Below are 15,000 nucleotides of genomic sequence, written 5' to 3' on the forward strand. Positions count from 1 at the left end.
TTCGTGCATGTTCAATAGTTTGCGTGTTTTTGTGTCCATCTTCTTCAGTTCCGAGATTTTCCTGTCAATGATGCCAAAACTATATTGCACAACTGGGACTGCAAGACTATTGACAGCTTCTATTTTGTTCCTTCCAGTGAGCTCAGTTCTTAGTCAATCTTACTCTCCTATTATATTCTTTTCTAGACTCTTTCATTTTGTTATGCTGGATACCATCACTTTCTTCTACACCCAGGTATTTGTATACTCCTTCCTGGTCCAACTCTCGTATTTCTGTGTCATCAGCTACTACTATGTTTCCAGTTGAGGCCAGTTTACCTTTCTTAAAACTGGCTTTGTCACATTTCTCAAGTCCGAAAACCCTACCGTTATCATCACTGAATTGTTTCACTTTTTTCAGTTCTCCAAATTGTTCTTGCTGTACAATTTTAGATCATCCGTATGAAACAGATTGCTGATTGGAGCGTTTGTGGTTACGATCTTGTTACCGTAACCAGATGTATCTAGCTCTGATGTTGACGGCACAAGGGCTACGCAAAATTGCTGAGGTGAGAATGAATCTCCTTGCAATATGCCTCTCTTGATTTTGATCTGATCCGTTGTGATGCATCGATCATTGTAGTGTTCCAGTCGCTCATTGATGTTTCCATGAACTTGATTAGTTTTATTAATTCTGTACATCTGTAACTAAAGGTCTTTAATATCCAACTATGAGGGACACGATCATAGGCTTCTTTGTAATCTATCCAAGCCATATTCAAGTTGTATTATTATTATTATTATTATTATTATTATTATTGTTGCTGTTGTTATTATTATTATTATTATTGCTGCAGAGCGAGCGAATCGAGCGAGAAGAAATATAATCTGGATTTAAGATAAAGTATGTAAGAGGCGACAAATTCTCGAATTCACCACTTTATACCACAATCATGAATTTTTTTTTTTAATTTTTATTACCATACACATACAATGTGAATTTGACCATGAATTTGACCCATTTTAAGGTTTGACGTAAATGTCACGGTAATGACCATACTCTTGGATGATGATTTCCAAATGATATAAGCTCCTTTTGATGAGTTTCGAACTGAAAATATCGGCCGGGAAAACTGTCCCAAATTCTGACTTCAATCCTTTACACTGAAGTGAATGTAACGTAATGAATGAATGTGGTAACAACTCTGAACAAGCGCTAAAACAGACTTACAGAATTTCTGAAGGGAAAATATTGCTATTATAAATTGGGAACAAGGACATGAGACCGTTGATGCTATCGCCAAAATTAATATTATTGAATTTCCCCTTCTTTATTTTTCCAAGCCTCCACCATCAGGTTAAATATTCTAAATCAACGACGGGATGATCTATCTGTGTCCTGTGCGAGAAGAATAGACACGGTCCTTACGTGACGTTTAGACCTGTAGAATCAACTGACATGCCAATTCCTGGTAAGAGCCATCACCTTTATTGGTATGCTACATATGCACCCATGAAACGTTTGACAAAGAGACGAAAAGGGATAGTAGCTGTACCTCCTAGACATCGCGCCGGAGCGTCGTACCATCGTACCTTGACGATTAAGCACGAGATTTTGGCCCGCACGTCGCTTTTACCAGAGCCCGCGAGGCGGTTGGTGCTTCGCTGCTTTCAGTACCAACCTCTACCTGCCGGAAGGCAGTGAAGGAGAGAAATGCCTGCCCCTAAACTATATGAGACAGATCCTTTTCATACTCACAGCTCAACTCCGCCATTGTCTATTTAACGTAAGATTTCGGTCGCTTTAATATTTATCGAAAAAGTCACTGTATGTTCCATATGGTAAACACTAGAGTCACGGATTACAAAGTGTGCGCACGCGCATTGATGAAGGTAACATACATTCATACAAAAAAGCTTTATTTCATCTCGAATTTCAGTAGCTACAAGAGAAAATATCTTAGAGACATGACATTTAAAGCTAAAATAGGTAACCGGTCGTTTCGCCAACGAGTCGTTTCGCCAACGGTCGGTTCGCAAACGTCTCGGGTAGATTCGCAAATGTCCGATAATCAGTTCGCAGACGCCTATTAGTCAGTTGGCAGACGTCAGTTATCATGGTATTAAATTAAACGCTGATTAGCGCCAACCACGCTTCGGAGCAACCTGGGTCAGATTGCACGCGACGTGCTTCGAAACTTGTCTGCCCAGTCTACATTTGAGCAAAGTTTGAATTTCTATTGCTTTCTTGGGGAAAGAGGCTTCTATAGGAACATTTATTTCGGGCGTGCCCGTGGAAGCGGAATCATTTGACCTTCGATATTCGCGAATCCTGTCATTTTCTAGTCCAATGATTCATGATTCATAAACAATTTGCTGTCCAATTTGTTTGCTGTGTCACGGAAGTGATTTGTCCAGAAATGGAAGTAATTAGATGCATGCGGATTTCAATAAGCGTCCCGTGGGGTACCCCTGCTCTTCTATAGTCCCAGCTTCAAAATTATCCGTATTTCGAAATACAGACAGTTTATGTCACAAAGTGCCCCTCAAATGCCTCATCCTCGAGAAGGGATAAACAGCTGAATTCACCCCAAGCTACAAAAAAAGTACTGACCTTTCCCCTTACATTATTGTTGGAAATAGGTAAGGTAAGGACACTTCATGTTAGATGTTAAAATTGGGTGCACAAGTGACGGCAGTGCAGTTCATTTCAGGAGTAGTTTACTTCTTATTCGCCCCTACTCGCTATGCAACTTAACGCTAACTCAGAAATATGACTTTTAATTAACACAAATCAAAATTCCTGTCTGGCATACATAACTTCAATTAAACGTCTGATGCTGCTCTTTAGAGCGAGTTTCAATTGAGTGTCGTAAAACCAAAGTAATTACTTTGGCCAATCAAAAAGGACGGAGACAATCCAGTAAACCCATCAAAAATCGAAGTAACTACACGAAGCCGACACAAAGCGCGGGAAAATGTGCACGCGCAAGCCACGATTGGTTTTGGTTTTACTTCTGATTGGTTGAAAAAAAGGTGGGAGAACTTTGAACCAATCACTGAGTGAAGTAATTATAAACCAAAGCAATTCGCTAATTATTTTCGACATTCAATTGAAAACTACTCTAGCAGCATATTTTCATGAATAATAAATGAATTCGAGTGAGGAATTGAGCTGCTTTTGAAAACTTTAAAAATTAATTCTAGCTTTCCTCGGTCTACGGCATCAGTAATAAATAAACTTTGAAATTTTGTAAGACTGAACGGTTTTCAAAAACCCCAATTGCAACCCATTTCAATCTCCTTCAGTTTTACCCATCGCTACCTCCTTTTGTATTTTCTGTTTTATTCAAACCTTCCTTCATTGTTTTAAGTAGTTATTTTTACGTTTTGCTTGATGTGGTTGCCATTTACCAGTCGCTGACTTTGCGCTAAATTTCTTGACACAGCTAGCCACTTTAAACTCGAGCAAAGCCGATTTTCTTGAAATCTAATCATGAACTCTGAGTAAGTTTTCGCCGAATTCAAGTATATGAAGTTTCAATCTAGCTACTCATCACTTTACAATGCAGTGAAGCCGACATGCATTGAAGACCCTTTTGCAGTGTCAGTGGACTTCAGGCTTCTTGTTGCTCTCTAAATTGCGATGAAATTGTGGAAAATCTGTGCCCATCATCAGCGGTGTTGAAAGAAAGTATAATAAAAGACAAATTGTTGAATGTATTTCCTCCTGCTAAAGACACATTAACTATTGCCAATAATGATTTCCTGCTAGAGGAACCCCATTAAAACTCAAAAGAACACTATAGTGCTATTTGCATTCTAGCCACGTCATTGCGCGTTACGCACGAGTGGCTGCGTGACGTGTCTTCTCGCGACCTTTTGGTCTTCTGGCAGTCCGCACTTTCGCTCGTTAATGATGGACAGAGCTGTGCGCGAAATTATCTTTCTTCTAACCTTTTTGTTATTCTCAGCTGTTGGGTTGACACAAGTACACGCCAAGGAGCCCAGGGAAAGGCATTTATTCGTTCAAAGGCAATCGCCACTTCCCGGTTCTCCGAGAAAGCTGCTCACAGTAGAACGTGAAGCTCATGACAATTTTCCCTGCAGTGACCAGCAAGATGCTTATAAAATCTTATCTAGGGTTCGACGATCTTTAAATCCAGACACTTCTCCCAAAGTGAACGAGGTAAGGGTTGATAAAATTTGATGAAAGTTTTTATATTAGTATATAGAACATTTTTATCCAACTATTGAAATCTGGGCCGAAGTTGAAAACGGACATTTGAATTAAAGTTTCATTGTAACAATTCGGAACCTTTTTCAAAATCGACAAAAATGAGTAGACCAGGAAAGTTCTCTCTATCTGTGCATGAAATCCATGATATCAAGTATCGATCATACTGTTTCTCCAATAAACTGATTCTTAACATAGTTTATAGCAAGCAACAATACATTTTTCATTCTAATGGCGATAACCTGTATATATATAATTTTATTTAGCATTTACAAATTAACAAGAGTAATCGGCCTCCAATTTTCTATTAGAGTACGATCTTTCCCATTTTTTCTTTTTCACTTAAGAGTGATAACGGCTTGCCTTTAAATTTGTGAATTAGGCATTTCGATTTTTCCAAACGATTCATTGACACATTCAATAATGTGGTTGCCGTGGCAGAGGTCTGTCATTAGTTGTTCCACTTTTAATACGGTGTGTGTCAATTACTATGGGTTACCCAAGAGTTTTGTATCTTCTTTGTGGGCTAGTTGGATTAGACCTTCGTTTCTTTTGTATTGAATGCTCATGACTTCACTGAGTTGTAGTTCCTTTGTCTGCCTTTTTTACATTAATTGTAGTGTCAAACTTCAAAGCATTCACAGCCTCGCGTTCGTTTGGTGGCAGATTCAGTGTATGGCTTTGTGACATATTTTCTGGCTAGTTGTCTCTTACTCCTTTCCGAGTAGCTTTCAAGAGCAAACGATTGTAGTATCGGTGGTTCCCATGTAGATTTTGCGTAGCCGGGTAGCCGTGTAGCCGGCATTTTAGAAGGCTAAAGCTCTCGAGTGGCCGCGTATTCTGCAGTTACTCCAGTTTTTACTCATTGTTTTGAAAAGATTTCGAGCAATTAAAGCAGAGCTCAGGTGCGCGAAGCGCGCCAGCGGAGCACCATGAGTAAGATTTTTTGGGAAATCTATCTATGCGAGAAATTTTGGTTATGACGTCAAGTACGTGCGTAAGTGCTTACGCCCGTCCATCCGTACAGACTGTTGGGGTGGACATGGGGAGGCAGGACAGCCTCTGAGGATAGGAGTGTTCGGCCAATTTTCCTTGGCGGGAAATCGCGCGGCAGCGTTGTATTTGGCAACCCGTGTTTTTTGGCGGGAAATCATATTAGTGCATGACGAGCAACGAGCAACGAGCAACGAGCAATAAAACGGGATAAAAAGCAGGAAAGAGTACGAGAGAAGAGGCGACAAAATTTGAGAAATTTAAGCGAAGAAATCCTCGAGAGAAGCCGAAGAAGGAAAAGAAGATAAAATTTTGATGAAAATCAACGTAAAGCTGAGACAAAAAGAGCGAGAGACAAAACATTTATTTACAACGGTTAGCTTTCAGGTAAGCTTAATGTTTTCGTTCTTTGCTGCCTCAAATATTTTGTAAAACTAGCTAAAAAAGGAAGAAGGCCTGAAAACGTAGGCAATTCTGTGTTGACAGAGATTCGGACATATTTCAACCATCACATTTATAGGCGTTTTGTGTGGAATGGGTGTCCAATTGTTAGCTGCTTTGCTTGAGTGTGAAATTGCAGTCGAGTAAGCGAATTTACAACATATCAGGTTGACTTTTTAATTATTAAAGATTTTTGCTGTTGTTCTGAACTGAAGATCGAGGGAGTAAAGATTGCCAGTCAAACGGAAAATGTTGTGAAAGAGATTACTGTGCACGTAATTTCAGTTTAAGTTGTGGATTAAAATTGTTAGTTATTGTTTCCAGGGCTTGTTTGTTTACTATACTGTCAGCTCAGAGGTGTTTGATATGTTTGATCGCTGTAAACTAAACACACTACTGTCACGGATTACCGGTAATTTTGTACTTTACGCAGAAGCATAATTATTTCCTTAAACACGATATGGCTATATGCGGTTATATAGAAACGGGAACTCCGCTTTTAGGCTTGGCTAAATCTATATATTTATGGTTTCGTTATAAAGACTTTTATGCTCGCAAGCTTGACGTATGCGTACATGCATGCAGCTTAAAGCAAATTTATTCACATGAAACGAAAGCGAAACAGCCAAACGTTAAATCGATCGACTTTCCATTAGAGAGGTTAAGCATGACGTTTTACGACAAACGGGAAACAGCAGGCTCCTGCTGATCAAAGTGAAAATTCTCTCATTTTGACTTGTCTCGTTCCTTTGAGAAGTTGCTTGATATTTGGAGCTAAACAGGATAGAAATGAGCTAATACCAAGCAGGGTTCTTACATGTTTGGCAAACCCTAATTTCACTCCGACGTTTGCCGTTTGGCGTAAACGTCATGCTTAACCTCTCTAATGATAATACCTCAAAAACGTCTTCCTTCTGTAAAGTCATCATGATCAGATATTTATTTGGTTTACATACTTGGTATGAAAATTCCATCTTTTTTCCAAAGTCTTAGTTAACTAAGGGCGCTTTCCATTTGATTTGACAGAACTGACCGGCCAGACTAGGCATTTGGAAGGACTAACTCTACAACGCCTTCAAATTAACGGTCTTCCACGACGATATATACTCCTCCAGAAGAATGCGAGGGATTATCATGCCAGTGTTCCTTCAAATTGTAATGATTTTCTTTGAAAAATGACAGGTCTGGCCGGCCAGTTCTGACAAAAGGAAATCGCCTTAAGTCACTTTGAATTAGGCTTGTGAAACCAGCTAACGCAACGTTGAAATTAGATTGATTTCGTTGGTAGATTGCATTGTCACTCCAGGGAACGACATCTACTTTATGTTTAAAAAAAGTTATATTTAAGTATTTTTAAGTAAATAGTCACGATGAACGGGTGTATGAGAACCCTATGGTTTCCAGCTGATCTGTTAGTACTTAAAGTTTTACGGCCGAGACAGACTAGGCGACAAGTCGTAGCGACAGGTCTGTGCGAGAAGTCGCTTCGTGTGTACTACTTGAAAAACAAGTCGCTGCGACACGACGCCTATTTAATTTGGTGCACACGCAGTGATCTCGTATCAGGGGGAATATAAAGTAGTTTTCTAATTCAATATGGCTGACCATATGACGCTTTCTCGTTGGTTCATGTATATTTTGTCGCAGCGACTTGTTGCCGGAAGTGTACACACGGTGCGACAACGCTGCTTTCGATAATTTTATCGTTGTGATCAGTCGCACGAATTCAAACTGGTTTGAATTCGTGCAACTGATCGCAGTGACAACAGTCTGCTCCAACGACAATGATTTTCACAACATTAACCGTGACACATGAGGCGAATTGTTGCGGCGAGTTGTCCCCGCGACGTGTCGCAGCGACTTATCGCCTAATGGGTCCCGACACTGAGGTGAATAGTTGTTTTAGTATATGTGAGATAGTGAGATAATGTAGCACAAAAAGATGATTTTTGCTTATTTATTCGTGCAAAGATTACAACATTTTCGGGCGCAAATTCTGCAAGAACTGCTCGGAGGTGAATAGCAAGGGATATCTTTGCTGATGTCATTGTTTACAATATATTTGTTTGAATAATGTATGCGAGTTTGCTTCCAGAAGGCATCTTGGCATCTTGGTCATCTTGCTACATATTGACTTCAACGGTAAAAGAACTTGTCAAAATTAGCTAAATCTACAGTTTAAGCCTGTTAGCTTCGATAACGTGCCAGTTATTAGCCGTCAAACACTGATAAATTCTTTGGTGGCAAAGGCGCTATTCTTCGTAAAATTTTGAATTTTCAAAGCATCTTGCTCAGACATTATCTGGTAAATCGGCTTCAAATTTTAAGGAATGCGCTTTTATTCAGTACCTTATTCTCTGCTGACTGATTAGAAAACGATAGCCTATATTTGCGTATGTCAATACTGATCAATCTAATTTTGATATTGTGCATTGGGATGCATGGTACTTACTATTGTTATTCCGCATTCGTTCTGCACATCTCGAGATACTCGGATTTCCTATGGGTGGTGCTTATTAATACCGGGATATTTTTTGCGCGGTTCAAAACTATGCGGAGAATTCAAAAAGGAAATTGAGGGTAACCACGCATTTTTCAGAGGTAATTAAGCTTAAATTTGGAAAAGAACGCCATACATTGCTTTGTATTAAAAAGCTTTTTACAAATATTGTTAATTGATTATCTTCGAAAAGTGCGTGGTTACCCCCAATTTTCTTTTTGGACTTCAATAACACTTGTTAAGATCTGCTTTTTCCGCATATTCAGTAAACCGCGCAAAAATACCTTTGAATTAGTAGTCCTTAAGTCTTTCAAGTGGAAAACATTTTTTCATTTGGTTTTACAATCTCGAAGAGGGTTTTTCACATCTCCAAATCACGCTGAAATCAAGCCCCTGACAATGAACCGTACATGTCAAAGTTTTCATCACGAGCTTTTTGCAATGCTTTGCTGCAATGTGCAAAAATCGTGCGGCTTCATGTTACGATATGCTGCACTAACCCTTTACATAATTTATCCATGCTATAATTATTATAGTACAAAAACACTGTCAATTAATTCGCATTCTTTTAAGCGTCAGACTATTTCAAAAGTGGTCACACATTTGGAATTTTTACTGTTAATCCGCGCAGAAAGTGCAACTTGAAGGCGGTATTTCCGATTGTTCCAAGGCGAGCGAAGCGCTTGAATGTCCAACTCACTTCTTTGGACTCCTCGGTTGAGCACATTGATGGCGTCATTTGAAAATAGTCGGAAGTCATGCGTTAGCACAGACACGTTACAAACAAAGGAGCAAGCCAAAATATGGTGAAAATATGGCTTGAACAGCAGATCGTTCAATTCTCTAAACAACTTCAAATCAGAGATCAATCCAACCCCCTTTATATGGGAATGTCTATTACTAGTTTTAGCTTGTACATTTTGGTTTCCCATTACAGACCACGTGATGTTCTCAAGGAAAATTTCTTTTTGTTTTTTCATAAGTTATTCGTACATAAGCACGTCTTTTTGCCGGCATTTGAAAGAAACCGTTTCCTAGAGTAACTTCACGTGGTCTGAAATGGGAAAACAAAATGTAAAAGCTAAAAAGGTCTATTGACCTTTCCGTCCAAGAAGAGACATCCCACATACAATCATTCCTTAAGCGATAAGAAAAGAAGATTAAAATAAATAAACAAATAAATAAATAAATAAAAGATGAAGATCTTTGCAGTTGTGAACCCCTCTTTAAGAGACACAAAATGTTTCATGCGAGAGTTCAATAATACATGTGTTTGTGACAAAAACAAAACCACAACCCTTGGGTCTGAATAACCGCAGCGAGTTGTTACGTTATGTGATGAAAGTGTTGCTGGGAGTAGAGTATTGAGTATCTGCCAAGGCCTAATGCTTGTTCTTTGAAAAAGACCTGCCACCATACACGCAAGAAAATTACTAATTATGTGGCTGTTCATTACTTCATGAATGTGATGCTCCACTGGATTTTTTTATGAACTTACATACAGAGTCTCATATGAAGGTAAAGTCCTCTTAAGCTCCAAACCAATTTTAATAGCATATACCACCATATACTGTAAAATGGATTGACAAAAATAAGGATTCTGAGTTAATGCTAATCTTCATTAGCCTTCTACGTGGAAATCATTGACTTGGTTAAAAAACTCCTTTTACTTTGGTCATTGTTTGCAGACTTAGATTTCAGTAATTTCTTTGTGATGTGCAAAGTAGAATAGCTGTTATTTCCGGACAAAACAATCCTGCTATTTGGCCAGAGTTGGGAGTGATTGCTAAATGTATGACTGGTTTTTATTCTCTGGTGATCAACTGTGTATTTCTCTCAACAGTTCAAGCTAAATGATAGTCACTACCTGGCCTATGTGCACTGGGCAGGGGATCACAGGGATACCATTGTAGTGTTAACACGGGATAGAACTCTAACCAAAAACAGCAGTAGTCATGTGTGGGTCTCCAACAACTATGGTGTGAGCTTCCGCAACCTAACAAAGTTGTTTACCCTGCCTGATACTAACAACGGGACGTTTGCACGCATTGACATGTTCTATTCGTCTCCTGTGGACAACACAAGGGTTAGTCTATACAATATTGTAGTTCCTTGAACCGAGGGCTGCAACACTTTGATGATGGCTATCTCTGGTTTTAAGCCCATGTCACCAGTCTGTGTTTTACACTGCAGATCATTGTAGTAGTAGTGGTTGAAAACTGAAAAGCAAAGGCCATTTATAACACGCTTGGCTGCTCCCCATAGGGGCCTTTCAGGGCCGATAAGCGGCTCACGACATCGGGCCGAAAGCTTACATAAGACTGATATTACAAAAATAATGGGAATGTTGATTTAACATATACTCTTTGTAAGTGTGCCTTCGTCCTAATGGGCAGTTCCTTTTAAGATGTATGTTTTTGTTTAATGTAAGTGCCACTGATGTAATAATATCATTTCTGCCAATTTTTTTTTCCTTTTCTATTTATCAATGAAACCCTCTATTATCAAAAGGGCCATCAGCGTGCAAAGAAAGGCTTGCCCACTAGCCTGGGGCTAGTAAAATTTTTCCTCCACTTGCCTGGTCGGCAAGTAAAAGGTTTTGGGCATGATGCAAGTAAAAAGGTTTTGGGCAAGTAAAAAGTTTTCAGGGACTTCATTGTGCTTATAAGGATTTTTTCGGGCCAGTGAAAATGACTTTTAGGCTGGTACGTCCTGGCTACAGCTTGCACCCTGGTTATATTTTAAAGGAAAAGTTGCGGCAGTGTTTGTATTATATTAAGGTGGCCCAAACCAGTTTTAACACTGGACAGAAACGTTCTTATTAGAAGGATTAACATTACGACACTTTATCACTTAACAGCAATTTTATGGTACCATATCAAACACCAACTATTACTGAAAAAGGTTCGGTCATTTTTGTGACGTAAAAAGTTACCGTGGCAACAAGAAAGCCCTGCAATAACACCCCAAATTTTGGCTTTAGCTGCTCATATCTCAAAAACGTACTCGCTGACCCTCATTTTTTATTTCTGAAATGTAATCAGCATGCCAGAATAAAACTTTCTGCAAAGCTTAAAAAAATTCTGAGGAGCGGATTCAGAGCTACCTTAAATAATTGAAAATTTAACGTAACTCTGAATCCGCTCCACAGAATTGTTTTTAACTGTGCAGAAAGTTTATATTAGCTTGCTGATCACTTTGGTGCAATAAAAAAATGAGGTCACCGAGTTCGTTTTTCAGATATGAGCAAGTAAATCCAAAGGTTATGTTTTCACTAGACTACTTTTCTAGCTGAAGATTCTTTCTAGGTGTTTGTTTACAGACCGACATTTACTAGTCAAACTTGACATCTGTTTTCACTGTGAAATTTAACCCGAAATTTTAGCCGTTTACTCAGAAGATTCAAATTACAAAAGCGCGCAACTTTGAAAAAATGGCGGGAGACGAAGCATTTTTGATGACTTCTGTTTTACTGATTCTCGCCATATTTCTCCGAAGGAGACGACGTTTCTTTCAGAGGATAAGGTCTTCTCGAGCTCCATTTCCGGTTGGTCGTCATCCTTCTCGTGGATTGACGGACCGCCTTTCGGTGAATCTTCATCCGTTTTAGCGCTGGTATCTTCAGCGGCCAGACCACATTCACATGTACGCGCTTTGGTGTGATGTTTGGCTTGCAACCCAACACTTCGTCGATTTCGTCGAAGTATTCAAAGGTTCATCGGTCGTTTCCGCCTCGGGAGTTATGATCTTTCATAACTTTGAAATTTCCAAAAGAAATCTTGTCTCAGCGTCTGACCAATTGGGACATCGGTTTCGGTTAACAGATCCTTCGGCCGGACTGTTCTCGTTGCTTTCGCCGGTACTTATGAAAGATGTGGGTAAAGATGCTGAAGATGATGTGCTGCGGAGAGATGCGGCTGGCATAAATTGTAGAGCATTTGTGCTCAAACGCGGGTACTGCGGGTTCTGCATGCCGCCACCGTGAAATAAGTAAGGTCCTGGCCGAGGAACTGAGGGATCTAATGAGGCGGGAGGAATTGTAAATCGAAACGGGAAAGTATTACAAGTGAATTCGTGTGCCATCAAAAGCACTGTTTGCAACGTGAACCACGAGGTGAGCGCGAGCGTCTGGAAAATATTTGCCAGCTCACGATTTGGCAGGCATCTGTCACTAGGGGCAATGCGATTGGCTGCGGCATTTACCAGGACAATATACCATCTCGCGAGGTGGTATAACTTTGCAGGAATTTCCGGTCATAAAGACGACATAATCCCTTGTTTTTTCTTGTGAAAACAGCTTAACTTTTAACTCGCTAAACTTAGGACGACCTGTTTTCACGGTACTTCCGGATTTTTCCGACTTTAACAAGTGAAACTTGTCCTAGTGAAAACACAACCAAAATATAGGGTGTTTTTGCAAGGCTTTACTGTTGGCATGGTAACTATTTTACGTCACAAAAGTGACTGCATCTTGTTAGCAATAATTGATGTTTTACATGGTACCATAACAATTAACATTGCTGTTACGTGATAAAGTGTTGTAGTGTTGAAACTGGTTGGAGCCACTTTAAATACTTACTCACCCAACCTCACTCTTTAAGCTCAGTGGTCAGAGAACACAGTGTATAGAAGGTTTGAAGGTTTGATTCCTACAGTAACTCCGATTTCCATTTTTTCTTGTCCCTTGACCTGTTACCATGCCACTAACATAATTATCATCATAATTATATTGATTATTCAGTGATAATTAACACAATTGTTCTGGTTCTTCTAGTACCTTTTGGTGGACACTCTCCACAAAGCAATGTACAGCACAATAGATGACTTCAATTCCATAGTTATCGGGAAAAATGTATCTTTTTCGCCAGATGAAATTTGTTTCCATCCAAGCAACAGTGATGTTGTTTTGGGCTATGATGAGTCATCATCAAAGGTACAGTAATACTAATTATTGTAATTTGCATGGCCAAGTGTGCCATTACCTAATTTCTTTTTTTCTGCTCTTGCTATAGCCTCTTCCTTTTCCTTTGATGTGAGTGTCTATATTTAGCTTCTTTTTCCGTTCTTTTTTCACATTACTACAGTATGTATGGGTTGGCGTTTGCTTGCATTTTGGTGTCATTGTATTGTTCGCTGTTACACTCACGCCATCTCTCCGGGATTATCCGGGAATTCCCCGGATACGGAACGAATCTCCGGGTCTCCCGTATGGGTCGTCAAATCTCCCAACCTTGTTCCCAGGGCTTTGTATGGAAAGCCCTTGGAGCGAGGTTGCAAATTTCCCGGACAAAAACGACTCTGAACCTTTTAAAGACTAAACAAAATGGCTTTCTTTATCTCAGTTTGAAATCATAGCCATATAACCGATTGTTTAATTGGATCTCCGTTTAACCAATAAAAAATTCTCAACGTAAGTCCCATGTTTCCGTGGCGGTAGATTTTTTGTAATCTGAAGACGCTGCTCGGGGGTGGCTGGGTGCGCTTTTTTTGACTGTGAAATTGCAGACGAGTAAGCGAATCTACTACACTTTAGGTTGACGTTTTAATTAGCAAACATTTTTGCTGTTGTTCTGAAGTGAAGAGAGAGGGTGTAAGGATTATCAGTCAAACGGGAAATGTTGTTCATTAAAACTGTTAGTTATTTTTTGCAAGGCTTGTTTGTTTACTGCTGTCAGCTCAGAGGTGTTTGATCTGTTTGATCACTGTAAACTGTACACACTAATGACGATTAATTTTGTACTTTATGCAGAAGCACAATTATTTCCAAAAACACTATATTGCTTTCTGGGGTTAGAAACGGGAGCTCCACTTTTAGGCTTGGCTAACTCTATATATTAGTATTATACCCTAGCTTCTACCCCTAGGGGGACTCCCCTTGACAACATCTAGGCCCACTCAAATGTTCCCTTCAACGCTTTCAGCCTTGAGAGTGAGACATAGATTTTACTCTGTCAAACACCAAACGATTTTAGTCGTCAGTTAGGGCGGCTTCAGGAATGGATGGGTTATTAAGTAAATTTGTCTGTCATAAGATAGAGTAGAAGCTACAACTGGCCCAGTTATGAGGCAAGGCCTCAAACGCTCTAGGACTCGCCCTGTTGAGGGGTAAAATCACCTCACTCCCAGAGGTCAATGGGTTAATGGGTGTTTAGCTAAATGTTGATTATTTATTTTTCCCTCACTTTAGCTCCTTTTGATGGACGAAACGTTAAGCTATTCTTATCCACAGGCAGCTTAAGCTTAAAGGTTAGACAATGACAAGAGCGGTGTTGTGTTACAACACGCTCGATATAATCGGCCATTTCGAAATATCAATATTCAGCTTGATAGTGAGGCAGAGAGGGCAAAAACAATACAAACAAGTTGCAATGAATGTGAAAGATATTAGCATATCATCCACTTTCCTTTGTCTTTGTCCTCTAAACCTCTCTTTCGAGTTAAATTTTAATATATCGAAAGTGGCCTATGATAAGGATTTGCGGAAGAAACTACAAGTGTTTCACAATAAAATCAACATACCCTGTTGCATTCTTGTATGAATTCTTATCTGCCCGCTTCTTAAGCCCAACTGATGCGATTTCGGCGAATTATCGTTCCCTGTTTCGAGTACCTCCAACTGGGCTGAACACTAGTTACCAAGGTACCTACCGCCCGGAGCAAAAAGGAAGCCTAGAAAGTATCTCTACCAGTAGCCCAATTTCTGAATAAAATCAAAGCAGAGATGTAACTATTTCCAAGCATTAAATTTCAATCGCTCTGGAGCAGTATCACAAGGGCAGATAAGAAGTGATAAAAGACTGCAGCAGGGTATGTTGATTTTACTGTGAAATACTCGTAACTTCTTACGTTA

The 15,000-nt window shown here is 39.6% G+C and overlaps 1 protein-coding gene across 4 annotated transcripts in view; it reads left to right on the top strand.

The window, feature by feature from the left end:
* Positions 1-3,876: 3,876 nt before the first annotated feature.
* The window catches only part of LOC137982517 (uncharacterized), a 313,756-nt gene continuing 302,632 nt past the window's right edge, over positions 3,877-15,000 (top strand). For all 4 annotated transcript variants that reach the window (XM_068829623.1, XM_068829622.1, XM_068829624.1 and 1 more), the window contains exons 1-3: positions 3,877-4,168; positions 9,994-10,236; positions 12,925-13,083. In XM_068829623.1, the coding sequence (XP_068685724.1) occupies positions 3,896-4,168; positions 9,994-10,236; positions 12,925-13,083 (675 nt within the window). In that variant the 5' untranslated portion in view covers positions 3,877-3,895. The remainder of the gene's footprint in view (positions 4,169-9,993; positions 10,237-12,924; positions 13,084-15,000) is intronic.

Source organism: Montipora foliosa, chromosome 13 (assembly GCF_036669935.1).
Source record: "Montipora foliosa isolate CH-2021 chromosome 13, ASM3666993v2, whole genome shotgun sequence".
In the NCBI taxonomy this organism is placed as follows: domain Eukaryota; kingdom Metazoa; phylum Cnidaria; class Anthozoa; order Scleractinia; family Acroporidae; genus Montipora; species Montipora foliosa.